Source organism: Pogona vitticeps, chromosome 5 (genome assembly GCF_051106095.1).
Source record: "Pogona vitticeps strain Pit_001003342236 chromosome 5, PviZW2.1, whole genome shotgun sequence".
Classification (NCBI taxonomy): Eukaryota; Metazoa; Chordata; class Lepidosauria; order Squamata; family Agamidae; genus Pogona; species Pogona vitticeps.
In genome coordinates this window covers 128789363-128812572 of record NC_135787.1, presented here as the reverse complement: position 1 = coordinate 128812572, position 23210 = coordinate 128789363, and the positions used below count along the sequence as shown (strand labels likewise).

General features: G+C 38.5%; 1 protein-coding gene across 1 annotated transcript in view; it reads right to left on the bottom strand.

Moving 5' to 3' along the window:
* WASL (WASP like actin nucleation promoting factor) overlaps positions 1 to 23210 on the bottom strand; it is a 64206-nt gene that overhangs the window by 17949 nt on the left and 23047 nt on the right. The window contains exons 2-6 of the mRNA XM_020803119.3: positions 16367 to 16501; positions 13389 to 13475; positions 12070 to 12166; positions 8517 to 8540; positions 4075 to 4243 (exon numbers count right to left, since the gene is read on the bottom strand). Coding sequence (XP_020658778.2) covers positions 4075 to 4243; positions 8517 to 8540; positions 12070 to 12166; positions 13389 to 13475; positions 16367 to 16501 — 512 coding nt within the window. The remainder of the gene's footprint in view (positions 1 to 4074; positions 4244 to 8516; positions 8541 to 12069; positions 12167 to 13388; positions 13476 to 16366; positions 16502 to 23210) is intronic.

Below are 23210 nucleotides of genomic sequence, written 5' to 3'. Positions count from 1 at the left end.
TTTTTTTGCATTGATTTTTAGTCCTAATTTCTTTAAGGTGGACAGGGTGAATCTTGTGGCCAAGAGCACTTTGTGATAGGATCGGGCCACCAGAAGCCAGTCGTCGATGTAAGGAAAGATTTTTATCCTTTGGGTTTGTAGGTACGCGATGACTGGTGTGATGAGATGGGTTTTTGGAGTTAAAATTTTTTTAAGGCATATGGGTTTCGTAATTAAGAAATAAGCCAGAGAGGTTCCATCTTGTTTCTTTGTATAAAGTGTCTTTGCTATGCTGACAAGTGTTTTCCAGACGAACCGACAGAATGTTATTCTGAAAGCCTGAGAAAGGACTCGGTGTGATTAGATAGATGGGAATTGTTGTGACTCTTTGAGAAACCACAGTTAACCCAAATAACATCTGCTGTGTATAAGAAAGAATTCATGTGATGTAACAGGACTGTTGGCCTAGTAACGAACTCTGACTGGATGACATCGTGGGAAGGTGCATTAAGCCCTTGCCAGTTACTCTTGAAAAAGGAACTTTTTCTATATGGACTTTGTCTTTCCAAGACCGACCTTTCAGTGATTCGTGACCTACATTTCAGTCATTTGGGACTTACCCTGATGTCTTTAGAGAGAGTTTGGTGGCCTACCTACATGGACTGGTTTCTATGATTTGCTGGTTTACTTTTGGACTTATGGGATTTTTCCTAAGGACTGTGCATGGACTATTTTCTATGGACTGTTCTATGGAATATTCTTTATGGACTTCTTTTCTTGGAATACTCCATATGGACTATGCTCTTGTAATTTTGTAAGGACTATGGTATATTCACTGGATTTTTCTTTTCTAAGGACTATGGGACATATAATGGATTTTTACTTTTGTTTAGGGGTTTTTATTCTATAGGATCACTGAGGACTATAGCCTTTTTATGACCTACATGGATTATTTGGTTTTTACTAATGATGTCTTGTTCTGGAACTGTTTTGATTCTTTTTAATGTCTTTTTGTATTTTTAATAAGGTTTTTGAACTCTTTTATATTTTTCATGTTTTCTTTGCCTCACTACATCTGTGTAACTAAACAGCACAATGCTAGATTATTTGTTTTGGTTTAATTTGGCTTAGTAACATGCTTTTTCTTTAATAAAATAAAGATTATAAAACTCATTTGGTTTCCTGAACAGTACACTTGTCATAGGGTCATCTGAGAGTGCTGCCTCGGCCTAGCTTACTTAGAGTCCTGTCAGTGGTGCAAGTTAAGTCTAAGGACTACAAAGCCCACTTGACCTTTTCACAATAATATCTGAGAGTACCAGGGTGTTCTTATGTGGGCAGACCTGCGAGAAGGAGTGTTGTATCATGGCTAGCTGAATTTGGACTCTTCAGCCTATCTTAGCATGTGCAAACTCCTGATTGCTCTCTGTCCAAGCTTACACGTGTGTTTTCGAACCCGTGTTTGCTTACAACTGGTGCCATGCATTTTGTGAATGTCCTGAGGGCTATTGAGAGCCCGAATGGCAAGGCAGTGAATTGGAAGGTATCGTGGTGGAACTGGAACCGGAGGAATTTTTGGTGAGACGGGTGGATGGAGATATGGAAATATGCGTCCTGCAGATCAATAGTGACGAACCAATTTCCCTGAGACAAGAGGGGAAGAATGGAGTCAAGGGTGATCATACGGAATTTCTTGTGAAGTATGTACAGGTTGAGGTCTCTTAAGTCCATGATGGGCCTTACGCCCCCCATCGTTCTTGGGGACTGCAAAGTAGTGTGAGAAAAATCCCATCTGTACTGTCAGATGGAATTTGGATTATGGCCTCTTTAGATAACAGGGATGAGATTTCCAAATGCAGTGGCTTGGAAAAGGTGGAGGGATGCAGAATAATTCTATCCTATATCCATGTTGAATGATACTAAGGACCCACTTATCAGTAGTGATGTTTTTCCATTCTCGTAGGAATGGAGATAGTCTTGTATAGGAGGGAGATTCATGAGAATTGCTTACCCCTATGCTGAGTCTTGCGAAAGGACTGCTTAGGGCTACGAAAGCGTTGTTGCTTGAACAGTGGCGTAGGAGGCTGCTGAACTTGGTAAGTGCGGTCCTGCTGTTGCTTACTGTACCGAGAGGGCTGGTACTGAGTAGACGATTGGTACTGAGGCTTTTTGTAGGCAGACATACAGCTGGTATGGTACGTAAGATTTCACCATCTTTCTCATCTTATGGATATTGTCCATAGTCTCATCAGTTTTAGAGTTGAATAGTCCTGCAGCATCGAAGGGAAGTTCTTCGATCTTGGTTTTGGTGTCTTCAAGGATGTTGGCTGTTCTAAGCCAAGCGTGGCGTCTAACAGCAATGGCAGTCAGCATGGATTTAGAAGCGATGTCAGCTGCCTGTTTTGCAGCAAATCACTGTTGCTTGGTAAGGATGTACAACAGGCAACTTGGCCGGTTTCTTCGCTCTCTTAGGCTTATTGGTAGCCTTCTTTTTTGCAGGGCGAGAAGGCGGTTTGGAAGCATCCTTAGCCTTAACTGGCACCGAGACGGTAAGCAGCGGTTGGTCTGCCAAAGAGTCCTGTTTAGAAGCCTCAGCACGTGGCGGGGACAGTGCTGTGAGGGAGGTGCTTTCCATCTTTGGAGACAGAGTCTTTTCGTAAAGGAAAGCTCGAAGTCTTTGGCGCCTCAACTTAATTGCTTGCTTTGAAAAACCTTTGCAAGCAGGGCAAGACTGATCTTGATGTGATTCTCCAAGACAAAACAAGCATTTATCGTGCCCATCTGATAAAGGATTTTTTTGAGAACAGACGACACACTGCTTGAATCCCCGAGGAGCCATAAACAAAAGAGAAAAAGAGGGATCGTTGATTGGTGTGTGGGGGGGATGCGGAGAAACGTGACAGAACAAGTAACTCAAAATCAGGATAATCCATTTGTGTGCATTCACAGAGACACTACGAAGAACTCTCAGATTTAGGCATACAGTGGACCCTTGACTTACAGACGGCTTGACTTACAGACTTCTCTGGCTGCAAAATTTAGGTTTGACTTGCAGACTGAGATTTGACTTACAGACCAGAAAAAAACCAAAATGGAACAAAAACGGCCTGTTACATGATTAATCGGCTTTCAATGCACTGTAGGTCAATGGAGACTTGACTTACAGACTTTTTGACTTGAGAACCGCCTTCCAATACGGATTAAGTTCTCAAGTCAAGACCCCACTGTACTTGGGCAAGCTAGGCTACTGACTGGGTACACAAAGGTGACACCTTCCACATCCGCAACATGTTTTCTCTGAGCACAGTTCATGGGGATAAGGAGATTAAAAAAAACTGGTAGGAGCTCTGTCTACAAAATGAAGGTCCACCACCTTCTCAAATGTGATGTTATTGTGTAGCATCCCCATTCCTAGGTCATAAATAGCCATAAATAATAATCGTATATTGTCAAGTCAATTCTGGCTTATGGCAACCCTTCAGGGTTTTCTAGATACAGAGTACTCAGAAGTAGTTTATTATTCCCTTCTTCTGGGGGGTATACTGGGACTGTGCAGCTTGTCCAAGACTGCATGGGCTGGCTCTTCTGAGATGCACAGTAGGGAACTGAATTCCCAACCAACGCCTCTGCAGGCAGAAATCTAACTTATTGAGCTGTCCAACCCTTTATTTTCTTTATTTTCAGTTTTTTCTACTTATCCACAAATATACAAATATGTACAACTTTCTACCAAAACCTAAAAACAAATGGTTCAAGATCACCACCAAATCAGGTTGGTGGACTGTCCCAATTTGTATGGCAAATATTTGGATACAAATTGGACTGGACATTATGCACACATTCCTAGTTGCACATCTTAAAAGAAATAGCCACATACACTCAATTCCAGAACAGCAAACTACAATTGGAACATCTGGTAATCTGTGGACTCTATCTTTTCTATGTGTGATTATCATGGGACAGAGATTAATGTAATAATCCTTGCCACTCACAAAAATTATGTAGACCAGACTGATGTTCCCCTCAACTTTAGCTGCATTTGGCATTTTTGATATAAAAGTTAATATTATAATAAAAAACAATGGGCACTCTTACTGGAAATTGCTTGGAGTTCCAATATCTGCTTTTGTCAACCTCTTCTTTTTTGCTTTTCCTTTTTTCTTCTCTTTGGTATATGAGATATTGTTTACTTGTGAACTATAAAATCTATTAGTGGTGATTTCTGGATTTTTGATGTCAACAGTTGCCATTGGTAGACTTGGACCTGTACAAGTACAAAGAGGCTGTATACTTATTTACATTCATTTGACCTACTCTGTGTTCTCTACATGCAATACAAGCATTTACAGAATCATGACAGAGGCCTGAAGAGTAAAATTATATTATTTTTTTTACTACATTATCTACTCAACTCTGACATAAAAGTTACAGGATTTCCATCAAGTTTTTCTTGTTTACAAAAACTTTGAAAACTTGTCTATTTTATGACTATGTTTAACTGAACTACACAAACTTTAAATAAATTTGATAATTTCTTACAACCACAAAGGCAAATATTCTCTCCCTCTTCATTCCATAGCTGCTGTTTAAAGGTCTAACAAGTAAGAATGGGAGAAAGGAGATTGGATGGTAGACTGGCTAGTATAACATATATTGTTTCATTGTGACTGAGCTATACACTATGCTAACGTATCTCACAAGTTACTGTGATGATAAAAACTGGAAAAACTTGATAAAACAAGATAAAAACTTGGGTATATTACCATGAAATCCTTGGAAAAGAGTGCTAAACAGGTGTGATCTTCAATAAATTTTCTATGTTGATCTATGCACATACACACACATTCATATACTGTATATAGGTACGATCATATTAAAAGTTTGTTCCTTTACCTTTATGAAGAAATCTCTTTCAAAAACAGAAGATTAGTGCAAGCATAAAATAACAGCCCACTTATCTACTTATAAATGTTATTTGGATGGATTCAAACATGAAGCAACTACAATTTTCCTGGAAACTACAGGAAAAAAAATATCAAACTGCCTGCCTAAAAACAGGGCTTCCAAACATGAAAGCGATATACACGAACATGTGACACTAAAGTTCAAAAAAATTTACCCGAATAATCAGTTGCCAAGAATTTTTTATACTAAACCTTCTGCCTCCTTTTGGAACTGCACTGAAATTATTATGTTGTCCTTTATGTGTAATTTTGTGACAAAATGCAGCACAATCTTAAATAAATTAATTCAGAGCAAGTACCACCATGTTCAATGACATTTACTCTCAAGTAATCATGGACTGGATTGCAGCTTCTGACACTTTGTTAACAAGTGTCAGAACTGCCAGTAACCTATAAACAGAAAGAACTTTCAGTTGATTAGTAACTATGCTTACCACTTTCAGTAGACTTTGGCTGTCCATGAAGAATACATGAATCTAATAAGCTTCCACTTTCTTCTAACACTGCCATATTTATATCCAGCAAAATTTTACCCATCATAACACAAGCACCTTCCCCGTCAGCTGTAGACAGCTCCATTAGTGAAGACGAAAGGGGTCTACAAAGTTCATCATTAGGAAGAACATGACAATATAGTGGCCCTAAGCATCCACTGAGGTTGATATCAGTCACATCCTCAGACGGTTTTCCCGAAAACGTAGTACAAAACATTGCAGTGTTGTAAAAACTCTGTATATTCCTCAAATGCTTCTAGCTCAAGGGCAATCTGCAGAACACTAAATCAGATTCTAGCTTATATGTTAAGAGGAAAATGGTCACGTGATTCTCAGCAAGCTTTTAAAAAACTAATTCTGATAAATCCCCATTTTCATTCCAACCATTATGATAAGGGGTCAGTAAAATCAAAGCTTACTGCTTCACACTGAGAAGACTTTTCTGTTGCCAACTAAAACAACAAAAAACCCCATAAATCCCAGGAAATTACAGGCTAATGCATTTTATATAACCATTAATGCCAATCTGTTTAATCCTCCAATTTTTACTATGCAATGTTAACAGGGGTTTTCAACAAAACAGTGATTTTGTTTTAAAAGAGATGAAGACCTCTGTGGTCTGTGGCAAAATTCAACTGCTTAAGGATACACAAAGGTGTTACTTCAAGCCCATGAAGAGATAGATAATTGATTCTTGCTTGTGATTCTGCAGTTGAATGCCTGCGTATATTCTACAACTACTGATGTCAGTATGTCAAATGGCTTCAGTTCACTTCTTAAGCCATTCCAACAACATCAGCATATGTTAAGAACAGCTAGTCACTACTCTACTAGTAATATTTACACATTTTCCCTCCTAGGCTTTCATACCATAGACGTTGCCTTTTTTTCAATTTAATTTTATTACATTTTCAAAAATATTACTACAGTGCAGCTAACACAGATTACACTATAGGAAATCTGCACCTGTATGTTAGAAACAGAAATATACACTATAATGTTTAATCACACAGTAAATTTCTAAGGAGTACTTTAACTTTCCTCACAGGTATTCCTATTGCTGTTTGAGTTGACAACTGCCTCCATGTCCTTGTATCCAGAATGGATTTATTTTTATATAATATATTGGTGAAAATCAAATATAATGGACATTACATCCTCTATAAACTCTGTCAGCTTGAATAATCAAGAAGAAATGGTTAGACAGAGATGCTCAAATATGCCAAGGCAATATAATCTATCAATTGGACACTGCTTGCCACTATCTGAAACAGAACGATTTTGACCATGAAGTTCAGGTGGATATAAATCACAGTCATTAAAAATATAATTTTTTCTTTGTGGTATTCTGTAATTAAGGATGGTTGTAACATCATGCCTTATATACTTAAGCACTGACTTTTCTCCAGAAATACAGAGATTTTATGAAGCTAAAACTTCAGGCCATGTTGTTTACATATCTAAAGTAAAGATAGCTTGGTATCCTGCAACAGGAGAAAAACCTTTTTAGATGCAATTCTGTTGAATTCATAATTCATTATCTATTATTTTGTCTACTATATGTCACTCCATGGATAAGATTTCAGTTGTGCTTTCTCTCAAAATCTCCAGAATCCTGTTGGAGATTTATGCTACATTGCAAAAATTGAGGGGGGAAACTGCCACTAATTAATGAGTTGCTGCTTGCATTCCGAGTTTATGATTTGATATGTAACCAGGAATTTGACCAGCAACGTGTTAAGCAGCAGTGATTTGTAACACAATTTGTGCAAGTAGATTTAGAAATAAATTCCCTATATAATTCTAGGCAATGTACAGATGAAATACCAAAGGATATCTTAAAAGCACTGCTGACATTTAAATTTAAAAGAAAAGTTTAAAGGATTACTCTATTTGCTATAGCTACTAAGAAATCACACCTTTTTTTTTAAAAAAATGGAATTGTAGATTCTTCTATTTGATATTTGTTTCAAATTAAAATCTGTACAAGCACTTTTCTGGATGCACAGTTTTGTTTTTCTATTTGTATTAAACAGATTGACCTTCTTGTAAAGATTCTGTTTATATCTAAGGGCCTTTGGGATACTTGTGGCAATTCTGCCCCTTCTATTATTATTTATAAATAATAATAGCAGGTTTGCATGTAAGTGGGGACACATGATTAGTATTGCCTATATAGGCTGAGTGCTGACTGGCAGATGAGAGAAAAAATGCTGAATACAAGGCTGCATGCTGATTAGCTGATGTGTTTGAAATGCAGTGCAAGGTGCTATTTAGAAAGGTTGATTTTTTGGAGTAGTCAGTGACTTAATCATAGAGACTGTCTTGTAGTTGTGATGAGAAAAGAGCAGAGGGAGTCTGCAGAAACAGTTAATTTTAAAATTTAAAGACTGGATAACAGTTTATATGGAAATGTGAGTAAACACTATAAAAGATTATATATCCATTATCAGTGTTTTCCACTTTAGTTTTAATAGCCCAATAAATTACCATTTCCTTCTTTCCTTATATCTGTATTTCCTACATAAACTTTTTCCCTTATTTTATTTTTAAATGTAAATATATTACATATATTTACAGTATATATATAGACCCATAACTGTCAGAGAAAACAGAGCGTGATACTCATGTTTGCTCAGACTACAGAAAACTGAAACTTGAAGAAGACAGAGCCCACATCAATAACAACTTTTCACTTAATAACTAAATAGTATTAGTATCAGCTGGTGCTAGGAGACATCATAAAAAAGGGCAACCCCAAAGATTTTGGATAGGTCTGGAGGCGGTCGCCCTTTGGGCTAATACCCAATCTAATAACACTAAGAAGAGGTGGCTAGGTTTTAGGACAAAAGTATCAAAGAAATGCCTGTGACTACCTAAGGAGTGTGTAACTCACTAGAATGAGATTACTGAGAAGGGAAACCTTTCTTGGAATGTCATAATATGCAATAAAATTCTGTATGCCAAATTTCAGCAAATATGCAGATAATTTTTTTATGACCGATCAGTTAATATATGATAAGCTGGAAGTTAAATTAAATCTGCTTAAATAGGAAATGAACAACAAATTAAATCTTACCATTTGGTAGATCTCTCCTTTTCTCTGTGAAGGAAAAAAAACACAGAACATTATCATTCCATTCATGCATGTCATTAAAACTTTTTTTCAGTCTTCACAGATTTGTTATACATGATTTATGTTTGCCAAGCTAATATTTCAATGTTCACATCCTAATTTAGAAGTTGTAGTATAACAGGTAAAAAAACTAACCGACCTAATTCATTACAGTAACAGTTTTATTATCTCCCTCAATCCAGCTGGAGAGAAGACTCCCAAGAGTTTAAAAGACTCTCTCTCCAGAACTGCTATTCTCCCAGCGTGACAACCGGTTTAGAAAGTCATGTTTCCAACAAAATTACAATTAAAAGTGCAAGTTCAGAAGAGAAGCAACATTAGAAGCATGATTTCTTCATGTTTCTCTTAAAATCTGAATTATCCAAGAGACTTCCCCCCACACATATACTATTTCTTCCAGTCTCAGACACGATCTAAGAACTATTTAAATCTCTGTATTTTCTTAATGTTAAAAGAGTAATAGACAACTGGTAGGCTTTTAATTCAATTAAAACCATTTAGACCTAACAACCTTGAGAAAGTTTGAAGGTTTCATGTAACAGTGGAATGTAGAAAGCATATAAATAAATGAAGACATACCTAACATATAACACGTAAGAATATGTCTGGGTTTTTTTTTTTAATAATGCGGACAACCCAGATAGTGTGGTTGCTGACCCTGAGCCAGACATCCTGGAGAGTGAAGTCAAGTGGGCCTTAGAAAGCATGGCTAACAACAAGGCCAGATTTAAAATCTTAAAAGATGACACTGTTAAGGTACTACATGTAATATGCCAGCAAGTTTGGAAAACTCAACAGTGGCCGGAGGACTGGAAAAGATCAGTCTACATCCCAATCCCAAAGAAGGGAAGTGCCAAAGAATGCTCTAACTACCGTACAATTGCACTCATTTCACACACTACCAAGGTTATGCTCAAAATCCTACAAAGTAGGCTTCAGCAGTATGTGGACCGAGAACTCCCAGAAGTACAAGCTGGATTTTGAAGGGGCAGAGGAACTAGAGACCAAATTGCTAACATACGCTGGATTATGGAGAAAGCCAGAGAGTTCCAGAAAAACATCTACTTCTGTTTCATTGACTATGCAAAAGCCTTTGACTGTGTGGACCACAGCAAACTATGGCAAGTCCTTAAAGAAATGGGAGTGCCTGGCAACCTTATCTATCTCCTGAGAAACCTATACATGGGACAGGAAGCAACAGTTAGAACTGGATATGGAACAACTTATTGGTTCAAAATTGGGAAAGGAGTATGACAAGGCTGTATACTGTCTCCCAGCTTATTTAACTTATATGCAGAATACATCATGCGAAAGGCAGGACTGGAGGAATCCCAAGCCGGAATTAAGATTGCCTGAATGAATGAATATCAACAACCTCCGATATGCAGATGATACCACTCTGATGGCAGAAAGTGGGGAGGAATTAAAGAACCTCTTAATGAGGGTGAAAGAGGAGAGTGCCAAAAATGGTCTGAAGCTTAACATCAAAAAAACCATGATCATAACCACTGGTCCCATCACCTCCTGGCAAGTAGAAGGAGAAAATATGGAGGCAGTGACAAATTTTACTTTCTTGGGCTCCATGATCACTGCAGATGGTGACAGCTGTCACAAAATTAAAAGACGCCTGCTTCTTGGGAGGAAAGCAATGACAAACCTAGACATCAAGGAGAACAAACCTATCTGTTCTGAAGGGAATGAACCCTGAATGCTCACTGGAAGGACAGATCCTGAAGCTGAGGCTCCAGTACTTTGGCCATCTCATGAGAAGAGAAGATTCCTTGGAAAAAACCTTGATGTTAGGAAAGTGTGAAGGCAAGAGGAGAAGGGGACGACAGAGGATGAGATCGCTGGATAGTGTCATCGAAGCTACCAACATGAATTTGACTCAACTCTGGGAGGCAGTGGAAGACAGGAGGGCCTGGCGTGCTCTGCTCCATGGAGTCACGAAGTCGAACACGACTAAACTACAATAAAAATTCTTGGTTCAGAGTGGTTCACCTATATATAAATTATATATGTATGAGGCATTATATTGACCAATACTTTGATTTCTTTTAATAAAAAAAGTACTACAACTAAGATGGACTTTTACTGTAAAACTTCCCTTCCTCTCAAAGATCAGGCGATTCCTGTTAAAATGTGCCAGGATATATCTATTCCTACTGACTGAGAGCCTTGGTTTGCAAGAGCTGATTAGGGGTGTTAATGACATGACATTTTGGAGGTCACTCAATTATTCATAAGGTTGTAATACACTGGATGTGTCTTCATTGCACATAACAACAAACTGACTGTTTCCTTAATGTAGAAGCTTACACAGAAATCGGCAGACACAGAATCAGAACTACCTTTGAACCTTAAAAGTGCAAATATGGGATTAAGAAGCATATGTACTTCTGGGTTACAGCCACTTCACATGGCACAATACAAAGCATTAGCCTCATAGCACTAAAGAAATGAACATATTGATCAGAAAAGTATGATACACCTCTTCTTTATGGCATCCAAACTTGAATGTGCAGGGAGTCTGTGGTGTTGTCTGTAAGGGAGGCATTCCATCATACTTGCCTGTTATCTGGGGAAGTCTGAAGTAGTTACAACACAGATGGGGGGTTTATCTCTTCAGATTATCTTATTTTTTCTCAGCAGGCAGACACAAGATGCCCTAGTTCTCAAATTTAACTCTAAGGATCTGAGAATGGCCTATCCGCAAGCCCTGAGTATTATATTAACTGGTGTATTACACAACACACTCCAAATGAAGATATGCATTCCTGCTGCCTTATGGGAATGGAAAAGTAACAGCAAGGATTTACTGTGCCGAAAAAGTATACTTGGCAATGTAATACAGACTTAGAACTCCATCTAGTGGCATAAGAGAAAAAATACTTAGCATATGTATAAATCAATTCAAACTATTAACAGATCAAATATTAGCAATTATTACCCTGTTTCCTCGAAAAAAAGACCTAACCTGAAAATAAGCCCTAGTATGATTTTTCAGGTTGCTCGTAATACAAGCCTTACCCCAAAAGTAAGCCCTAGTTAAGTGAAACCCTGCCTTCCACCATTGTGCAGCACTGTGCAGCAACCAGAAGAAAACGGCATGACTGTAACATCCCCTGAAAATAAGCCCTAATGCATTTTTGGAGCAAAAATTAATGTAAGACCCTGTCTTATTTTCGGGGAAACACTGTACTTCCATGAAACTCTACTGGCATAAGTTTTAATTGCATGGTGTAGAAATGTTGTTTGCAGAAATATGTCAGTCTACATGTTCTCTTAAACATTCTCTTCCCACTTGCAACTTCCCACAGCTACTCTCCTTACTTAACAATTAAGTTTCACCAAAGCCTTCTGTGATTTCTAACAGAAAATTAAGTGTTGCATGTGACAGAAACATAGGTCTTTTGGCGAGCCTTCGTGGCTTATAGACCCCGTCTCCATCGGTTTAAATTAAACACAAAGGGATAAACTAGGAAACTGTATTTACCAGATTTCCGTTGCCGTCTGCCAAGTAAGTCGGTTACTGTCTTTTGGAATTTTTTAGCTTCTTCTTCATTAGCAAAATTAAGACCCACCTGACACGTCTGAAAAAACAACAACAGCCTGTAACATTCCTAAGAAACTGAATAAAATATATGTATGTTCTTATTTCTTGACATAAATCAGATTTGCTAACGTCCCACTGATATCAAAAGGTTTTAATATTACTACTGACTTCAGTATATACTACATCCCCCCCTGCCCCAGAATGTACTCACTGGCCTATATGTTAATGGTGGAAATCTTGTTGCATACATTGTACTACATAAGGCTAATGATGTTTGTTTGTTTGTTGCAGATGCTTGTATATCGTCCAACTTAGTGGCAAGCACTATTTTGGACAGTTGAGAATAAAAGGAACATATCCCAACAAACCCAACACCACAAAAGCAATATTAAACAATACAAATTTTAAAAAAATCAACAATCAAGACCTATCTAAACCTAAATGATGGCAAGACCAGGTGACTCAAATACAGAGGATCTCCTTAAAAGCTTCTTTTGAAAAGCATGGTGGTTTAGGTATCTGGCCGCAAAGGCAGAAGCTGGGAATTTGATTCCCCACTTTACCTCCATGACAGGAGCTGGACTCGATGATCCATAGAGTCCTTTCCAGCTCTGCAGTTCCAAGATTATTATTGTTAGCATCCTCTTGAAAGTTGGGAGAGAGGGAGCTTGGTGAAGCTCTAATGGGAGTCCATCCACAAGAATGGTGCAAGACTGAGAAGGCTTGATTTCTTCTGGAAGTCTTTTTCAATTTTTTTCCAAATTTTTCAAATATAAAACATTTCTGACCATCCCCTTCAAATGTCACAAGGCTCCGGTGGAATCCCTTTTACTGTCAGCAAGTCATTGGTGGGCCAAAGGACTGGAGGGAAAGTCTTTAATTACTGAAAACTACTGCCATGAAGATGACTATACCAGCAGGGGTAATTTTTGGTAATTAAAACCTTTCGTTGTCCAACAGTCCCCAAAGGCTTCCTGATGATAAAAGAGATCCATGACCTTTGCGGGAGGAAAGCAGAAATGTATTATTTCCAAAAATTGCCATAGCTGATGCCATGATCAGCCTTACGTGCTGTACATTATGAAAAAAGCTTTAATCATGAGTCATTAGGACAAAATGTACAGTTCTTGTATTATTGGACAATATAGGGCCTAAATATAACCTTATTAAGCAGCTTCACCTGTATTTATGGGCCATAAAAGAAGTATGTGATTTTAAAGAGAGAACTATTCAAATTGGCATAATAGTGAAATACTTACATCTCCAGCGAAGGTATGAAAATATGCTCTAGGACTATTATATACAAAATTATTATACAATTCTTGTTCCCACAATTGTTTTCCATCCTAAAAAAAGAAAAGAAAAAAAGATGTACACTCTCGAATCATAATATGAAATGAAATGATTACAACCAAATTCTAATGTGATTTCTGCAAATTAGGAAATTCTGGTTTTTTGCATCCTGTCTGACCACTCATTTTGGAAGTACGCTACCTGGATAACTCTGCATTATAGCCAAACAGTATGTATGTATGTATGTATGTATGTATGTATGTATGTATGTATGTATGTATGTATGTATGTATGTATGTATGTATGTATGTATAAATAAATAAATAAATAAATAAATAAATAAATAAATAAGAAATTGTTTCTAGATAGCACAGATTGGCTCAAGGTTTGTTAAAAGCAATATGGACAAAATCCATATAACATATGAGCCCTGCTGGGTCAGGCCAAGGGCCCATCTAGTCCAGCTCCCTGTATCTCACAGTGACCCCATCAGATGCCTCTGGGAGCACACAAGACAACTAGATACCTGTCTCCTGGTACCCCTCCCCTGCATCTGGCATTTTGAAGTACCTTCCTTTTCAGCTTGGAGATTATACATTCCCATCATGGCTTGTAACCTGCAATGGACTGGAAATCTGTTCAATCACCTTTTAAAGGCATCTAGGCCCGATGCCATCACCACATCCCGTGGCAAGGAGTTCCACAGGCTAACAACATGCTGGTAAAGAAATATTTTCTTTTGTCTGTTTGCAGTCTCCCAACACCCAATTGGAGTGGATGTCCCCTGGTTCTGGTATTGTGTGAGAAGGAAAAGAGCTTCCCTCCATCCACCCCCTGCATAATTTTATACGTCCCAATCATGTCCCCCCTCAAGCACCTGTGCTCTAGATTACAGAGCCCCAAACGCTGTAGCCTTTCCTCATAAGGGAGGTACCCCAGCCCAGTCATCATTTGAGTTGCTCTCTTCTGCACCTTTTCCAGTTCCACTATTTATTTTATTTTATTTATTTATTTAATTTAATTTATATGCTGCCCACACTGCCCAGAGGTCTCTGGGCGGCTTACAACAATTAAAATTCAATACAGTAAAAGATAAAATAATTAAAATACAATTAAAATACAACTATGTCTTTTTTGAGATGCAGCGACCAGAACCGTACTGGGTGCGGCCTTACCAGCGTTTTGTACAATGGCATAAAGCTGGCTGCTTTATTTTCAACCCCCTTTTTAATGATACCAAGCATGGAATTGGCCTTCTTCATTGCCGCCACACACTGGGTTGACACTTTCATCGAGCTGTCCACCAGCACACCAAGATCTCCTTGCTGATCCCTCACGGACAGCTCAGAACCCATTAACTGATAAATATAGTTTGATTTTTTGCCCCAACGTGCATTACTTTAAATTTTCTTATACTGAAACACATTTGCGATTTTGCCACCCATTCTCTCAGTTTGGAGAGATCTTTCTGGAGCTCTTCACAATCCCTTCAAGGCATGTATTTGCACAACAAAACCAACTAGCTGTGCAATTATTTATTTATTTTTCTTCAGCAGTTCTGAAGAGATGAGTTACACAGTACAGTGGGGTCTTAAGAACGGCTTGAGTTAAGAACATTTTGACTTAAGAACCACTCTCACAGGAAAATATTGACTTGACTTACATACTTAGATTTGAGTTAAGAACTAAAAAAAACCACGTGGGAGGCAGGGAAAGAGCAAAATTTGAACTTTCAGTTAACTGTTGGCCAGTGAAAAGGGTGCCTGTCTGCTTCCTCACTCCTCCCAACGTTTAGAGAATGGATTTGGAGTCTTCAGACTGCCTGGTACTGCCTGGACTGTATTTTCCCTGCCTTCCCTGAACCTTTCTTGACCTAAGAAAAAAAGAAACAAAATATCCCCCTCTAGTGGTCAAAGGCGGAATAGCAGCTTCCCATTAGTTTCTATGGACGGAAAAGAGCAGATACGGATCAAGTGGTTTTCAATGCATTCCTATGGGAAATGCAGATTTGACTTGAGAACTTTTTGACTTGAGAACTGCCTTCCAATACGGATTAAGTTCTCAAGTCAAGACCCCACTGTAGTTTCTTCATTTGGCAACAAGAACTTCTGCAGCAAAAGCAAAACAGAAAGATTTCATTTTGCATATGTTTCTTATGTATAATGGGCTCTGTGGCAGCACAGTGGTTATCTGTAGACAAGTCTCTGCTCACACCCAGAGTTTGATCCCAATGGATTCAGGTAGCTGACTCAGCCTTCCATCTTTCCAAGGTCAATAAATTGAGTACTCAGCTCATGGGTGGGTGTTTGTGTGGCAATTCAATTCAATTGTAAACTACCTAGAGAGTGGTTTAAGAGCAATGCGATGCCAATATAAGCAGCACACTTTGCTTGCTTTTTACATTTGTATCAATACATATCATTATACAAAAATATGTCTTATTTCTACAGAGTTAAACAATTCTTTAATACAGTTGCATTGAAATATACATTCTTCAGAAACATTTCAGAAAATTAAGCGGTAATGTCCAAAATTTTCTTGTATAACTTACACTAGCATAGTTGAAATTATATCACCACAGCAGTAGAATTTCTACCGCAATTCCTCATGTGATTTCTCACATGAAAAAGTAAAGTGGCTTCATGCATGGCAGAACCCAAGACTCCTTAATCAGCAGGTGAGTAGGGAAAATGACATCCCCTATGGCAATCACTGCAGTACTTTTTGCTAATTAAAGTGTTCCAACGGATTCACGATTGCATGCAAAGCCCCTCAATTTGAATGCATTCTAGCAACACATAAGGAACTGTAGTGGGGATTTTAATCATTGGCAATCTGCCACTGTAGTAACATAATTTCCCCTACACAGTGTAAGTTATGCAAAAGGATTTTGGCCAATAAATACAGACATATATTAGAGATGAGAAAAAGATGACATCCTCACCTTGATATCATATACTCTGATAAAATATGACCTTTGTGGATTGTCTTTTACAAGGCAAGCTACGCCACAGCACTTCTTTGACCACATGGCATTGCGATCTGCTGCATAAATCTGAATAACTGCAGAGCACATTGTCTAAAAAGAGGAAAGGTTTTTTTGGTTAATACTCAAGAGATCTTTATCCTTAAGAGCTCCTTCTATCAGTACACATATTTTCATGAAGCATCTCAGGCAAAACAATCTCCTTCATTAGTTTGCAAAAATTTACTACTTATTAACCCCCACAAGAAGTCTAACCAGATATTACCTGTAACAAAGACTGAGAAAAGAAGGCTGCTGCATTTACAGTACTTGGTTAGCACTGAGTGTATTTTTAGACAAGGATCTGGTTAAGATATAGTGTAATTTTCAGACAATAATGCAACAGTGACCTTTGTTCAAAGGTGCAATAATATTCCACTTGGCTTGCTTCTCCTGGGGAGCAAGATTTCATGGAGACTCAGCAAACACCTGATTTAATGGAGACAAGAAAAATCCAAGGCTGAGCATGTTCAACAAAGCAAACTCTTGTTTAGACAGAAAATTGCTGCAGTCCCATGAAGCACTGAAGCAAGCATTCTGTATTGCTATTACATTTTTATTATTCTGTGGGTCAGATGCCACTATTCAGTAATGCATATTAACTGTGAGCTGATTAGATCTGCAACCATCAAAGGCTTGAAGGAGGTGAAAATTAGTGACTGTAGTAACTTATAGTACAACCCTAATTGGTGAAGATGGCTGACATTAGGACAGTTAAAGCTGTGCTGAATCTGAACCTTTCCCAACCAAGATACCTGTATGATGGAAATTATGTTCACATCTTACCTTAACTTTGTGCTAGCATAGAGGTCATGAATCTAAGCTGAAATACTGTATTTTTCCTTGTATAAGATTATACTTTTGTCTAAAAACTTTAGACTGAAAATTTTAGGGTCTTCTTATACACAGAAGTAAGCTGAGGAGAAAAACCAAGTGGGGGGGAAGCAGTGATTAAAGTGATCCTGCAGGGCTTTGATCCCTGCTTTCCCCTCCACTTGCTAAGCCTTAGCAAAAGGAAAGCAGGGATCAAATTGCTGCAGAATTGCTTTGATCCCTGCTTTCCTCTCTGCTTGCTAAGTCCCATGGGGCTTAGCAAAAGGAGGGGGGAAAGGATCAAAGCAATTCAGTGGCTTTATAAGGGGGAAAGGGATCAAAATGATTGTGCAGTCATGGAATTGCTTTGATCCCTTCCCCCTCCTTTTGCTAAGCCACACGGGGCTTAGTACAAAGGGAGAAAGCAGGGATCAAAGCCATCATGCAGCACTTTGATCCTTTTTACCCCACATTTGCTAAGCCCCACTTAGATTTCTTAATTTTGGGTTAGAAAAGTGGGGGGGGGGCTTTTATACACAGAAAAACAGTAAATTTTGTATAACTCAGTTCCTTCTCTTCTCTGATTTTTCTGGTTCTTCTGCCAGTTGATTTCAACCAGCACAGCAATCATGAGATTAACCAGCCTAAGAGGTTGTGCTAGTACAAGAGACTTCTGCCTAATTCAAACTTGCTACATCTAGTGGAGTTTAGACTGCACTGCCTGTCAAGTGACTCTGAGGATAACAGCAAAACTGAAAACAAAGAAGTCCTTTTATGCTTCTGAAAACTATTTCTTCTCTCTCATTTTTTCTTATGGCATTGAATTGTGTGCTGCAGTACCTCCTCTGTACATTGTATGAGATTACAGAGTTCTACAAAGAACTCAGCTCCAAACACTAAAATAAACCCAATATTTGTAGCTTTTCCCCTATTATCTTTATCATTAACAATGATGCCAAAAAAATCTGCAAAAGTTAGGAGCCCATTTAGAAGAGGGATCACAAACTAAGAGGTAAGAATAAGAATAAACATCTTACTGCTCTGTTATGATCCCTATTCCTTTCTTTCTTTTTCCTCTCCAGAATGATCCAGGAAATGCTTAAAACAAAAATGTTAGTGCTCACATCAATCTGGAAGTTGTCACCTCTGATCTGAGAGCTTTTTCAACACCAGTTATAATTAAGTAGGCAAAGACCTGTTGTGGCATTAATTGGCCCCATAAATAGCTGCACAGATGAGTGAGGAAAAAGTGATTCCTGCCCCAAGAAGCAGGAAGCAATATTCTAACTGCCAACAGTGGTTGGGTACAGTACTTGGATATTTGTAAGCCTGTTTACTATGTTTGCTTTTATTATATAAAAAACAAACATTAACTATTCAACATAATTTATACATACATTGCAACTCTGGTCTTCAAGACTGGATAGCATATGCCACTCCTACTCTCCCATTTCAGGGCGGAATCCTGTACACAATTTGAGATTTATTCTAAACAGGCTTTCCCTCCAAAGATTAGCAGTGCTAATATGAATCTATGACAATACTGTACATGAAAAATATATTGCACATTCTGACCAACAAATACACTGCCAGCTAGTACTAACATATTTATGTATTATATGTCATCAAGTTGCTTCCAACATATGGGAGGGCAGGGTTCAGTTGCGATAAGACTGGTCGGGTTTCGGAAGAGCTCCTGAAACTGACCAGGACCCCTTGGTTTCAAAGTTCCCAATTTTATTTATTTATTTAATTTATATCCGCCTATCTGATTGGGTCAGGACCACTCTAGGTGGCTAGAGTGTAGGGGGTAGGGGGAAAGCAATGTAGGGGGTAAAGGAAGGTCTGCTAAGAAAGCTGGTGTCTGAAGCAGCACAGGTGACAGAAAGTTGAGAGAAGTTGGTGGAAGCTGCTCTCTCCCCCCGCCCCAAGTCTTTCTGAGTGCACAGATCGAGGTGGAAGCCATGTTGGGCAAAGAACTGGGAACACTCCTTGCAGAGAGTGGAGGAGTACAAAAGGATCTTGGAAAAATATCCTGACCAGGACTCTAAGTAAGTCAAGACATCTTTTATGGACCTAAAACAATGACATGGAAGAAAACTGGACTTAACAAGTTAATGAAGTGGATTAGATCCTGTAACCCACCCCACATCCCTCAGCCTTGACTGGGGAAAGAAGAAGAAGAAATGTTGTAATCAAAGGCGAAGACTCACTCCCGCGAAACAGTTTAATAATAAACTCTCTAATTGCAATGCTGATGGAGGAAATTTGAATCAGAAATAGAACTTTGGACTCAAGAAGAGCCTTAGATTGTGTAACATCACCAGATTGGAGGCACTTCTTTTTCCTTGGTTTTCTTTGGCACCACGGTAGCAGCTTTGATTGGAGGACCTACCCCTAATTATTGAGGCCGGAGAGACAGATTGAACTGCTTGTTTATTAGATTTACATACCACCCATCTAGAACATATCTACTCTGGATGGTTTACATACAACATAAAAATAAACTGAGGTAAATAAACTAATGTTACTTGCCTCAAGGCATTGTTTGTTATCTTAAACACTCATTGTTTTGACTGGTGGCTGTGAGAACATTTCAGTAAGAGAGAGAGAGGTGCTGACCTGCGTTTTGGATGGTCTAGATCAGGGGTCTCAAACATGCGGCCCGAGGGCCATTTGCACCCCCCCAGATGATAGTTTGTGGCCCTCGCCTTGCCTGCCCCCCCAAAGTGCCCACACATCCTCTGCTGTAAAGAGTAAAAAAAAAGCCTCGCCTCACTTGCCAGCTCTCTCCCAAGACAGCACCTCTTGCACCCTCCATCCAGAACTGCAGCCTGCCAGCCAGCCCACCTATCTGTCGGCTAAGGAAACTCCTGGGCGGCTTCCTCGGGCTCTTGCTCCGCTTGGCGGAAAATCTGATGTGGCCCAGCCTCACCCAGACTCTGCCTCTAGTGGCCCCCAGGTAAATTGAGTTTAAAGCCCCTGGTCTAGATAAATAGTGTTGTTTGAATGAAATGTGGAGAAGCGGCGACACTTGCTGGAAAAGAAACCAGATAGTATCTTTAACAAATCTGGAAGATTAATCATTAAAATTTTTTTAAAGATGACAGCAAATGGAGTAAAGGAAAAGTCCCCAAGAGGTTCACCTGCGCAGGAACAAAATCTGAAAGTATTGGGGCAAGAGACACTTAAGGATTGGCAACAAAACATTCAAAACATGTTATTCACAGGATTACAGCAGATACAAGGAGGAATGGCTCAGCTATCTGAACAAATTAAAGATTTAGGGTCACAAATGACTGATATCAAGCACCAAATTATAGAAAATAAAAAGAAATAGCCAAAATACAAGAAACCTCAAGAAAAACAGGGAAAAATGGAGATTATAAATGCAGAGCTGGTAGTGATGCAATATGAAAGAAAACAAGATGAAATCAACCTGCTAAATTTACAAATGTAGAAAGCCAACCTCATATTTATCCAGAATCTATCAAAACAAAAAGATGAAGACACAGTGCAATTGGTAACTAACTTTTTAGCCCCACTTACAGAGATGTGACCAGAAGACGGAAAGCCAAATATGGACACAGCACGAAGAATTAATACAGCATACACTAAGAATAACAAACTCCCCAGAGAAATTCATGTTAAATTCACGGGAATGGTATTCGAGAAAAAGTTCTACGAAATATGCAAGATAAAGAATCCACTATAAAAGAAAAAGAAATTAAGATTTTGAAACATATTCCATGGCAAATAAGACAGAAAAGGAGACAATACACAGAGCCAACATATTTCTTGAGAACAAACTCAATTACATATACAGTGGGGCCTCGCATTATGATGTTAATTCATTCCAGCGAAATCGCTGTACAACGAAAACGTTGTAATGCAAAAATAAAAAGCCCATTGAAACGCAATGAAACCCCTTCAATGTGTTCCAATGGGCTGGAAACTCACTGTCCAGCGAAGATCCTCCATAGGGCGGGCATTTTCGGTGCCTGTACAGCGAGGAATCTGTCCCAGAAAACAGCGGGGAGCCATTTTATTTACCCAGTGGCCATTTTGAAACCGCTGATCAGCTGTCCGAAAATCATCATTTTGCGAAGAATCAGTTCCCGAAGCAGGGAACCGACCATCGCAAAGCGAAAAACCCCTATTCAGACCATCATTTTGCGATCGCAAAAACGTCGTCATAATGCAGTTTCGTCGTAGTGTGGGGCAATCGTAAAGCGGGGCACGACTGTAAGTGGTTGATACCTGAAGGTGTCTCGTTCCAATTCCAGTTGCAGAGATATTGTATTAACTCAACAACGAAGGCAGAAGACTTTATGAAAAAAGGGGGGAAATGGCTGGGTAGGAAAGAAGAGAAAAAGACAGATGAGAAACAGGAAGAGGAGCAATTAAGTGGATCATTAGGGCTAAACTCAGAAGGAAGTTCACAATTTCAGATTGAAAACTAAAGGGGAAGTGCCAAAGCAAAGTACACCATGGAAAAAAGAGGATCTAAGAAGAGGAAATAAAACCTTAATAACAAAGATGGATAAAACAAGCCTTCAAGAAAAATGAAAAGAATAGAGTAACAACAGATGTAAAAGAATTTATGATCAAATACAGAAATTAAAATTGGGCACTATGTATCTTCAGAATTTACAGTATGAAAATCAAGAACCCCTTTATGAAATGTTTTTTAATAAGTGTTGGAAATACAGGAGGGTAATTTTAACTATAGTGGGTGAACAGGTATGGAAGCAGAAAATTATTGGAGATTACTGCAGGTCAGAATATGAAATGTTGAAATATTGGGGGGAAATTCTATTTTGTGAGATATCAGTTAAACTGGAATGGTGTTAACTGAGTATTATGAGAATCATGTCTGAGATTGTAGATAAAGAAATGAAACATTTGATAATACTTGTACAGTGGTGCCTCGCTTAGCAATTGCTTCGTTTAATAATGTATTCGCTTTGCGATGGGTTTCTTTGAGGAATTTTCAGCATCGTTTAACGATGTTCTCTATGGGGGAATTTCACTTAACGATGTCCGTGTTTGCTCATTTTTAAGTGTCTTACAATGTTTGGAACATGTTTTAAATGGTTGGAATAGTTAGTCCACCTTGTGAAACCTATGCACACTTAGTTTGGCTTTCTTCTGAGTCTTCGTTAGTTTTTGGTGATTTTTTGTTTTTTTCCTCATTGAAATCCATTGGAACGGATTAACCGGTTTTCAATGCATTCCTATGGGAATGGTGTTTCACTTAACGATGTTTCCCATAGCAATGGGTTTTTTGGAACCAATTAACATCGTTAAGCGAGGCACCACTGTAATTGCTGTCGCTAAAATATCGGAAACATTGGAGGAAAACAGAAACATGGTTATCTTTAAAAGGGTGCAAAATTTTGGAATTTTATAGTTGGACTAGAAATATGGACTGGAAGGCATAGGTAAAAGAAGTATGTGAAGGTCAGGAAATGAAGAGATTAATAACTACCACCTCTCCTTCCCACCCCCTCAAGTTTCTACAGCCATGTGAGAATATGAACTCAGGTTTCCTGAGTCTACACCAGCACTCTATTAACTACACCTAACTGGTTCTTAACATACTTGGACCGCTGATAATTACGTCTAACAATATTCTAACACCACTTTCCAAGACTCAGCATGTCTCTGGTTTGAAACAGGCCCCATTTTCTGAGATTCTGCGACTATTTTTCTACTGTCTGAAAAGGGCATCAAGCTGGATTCTAGTACATAATTCCAAATAGTCAGCAGTTTCTTTCTAAATTTAATACTTTTTATCTTCCAGAAAAATGTTATTTTAAGAAACTTCAATTGGCCATGGCACTGTACAAGCAATCATAAACATGCAGCATTCAGTTATTTTAAAAAATTAGACTTGATATTAGGGAAAAAATTCAGCTATGAAACTAGCGGAATGATATAAAGTTAA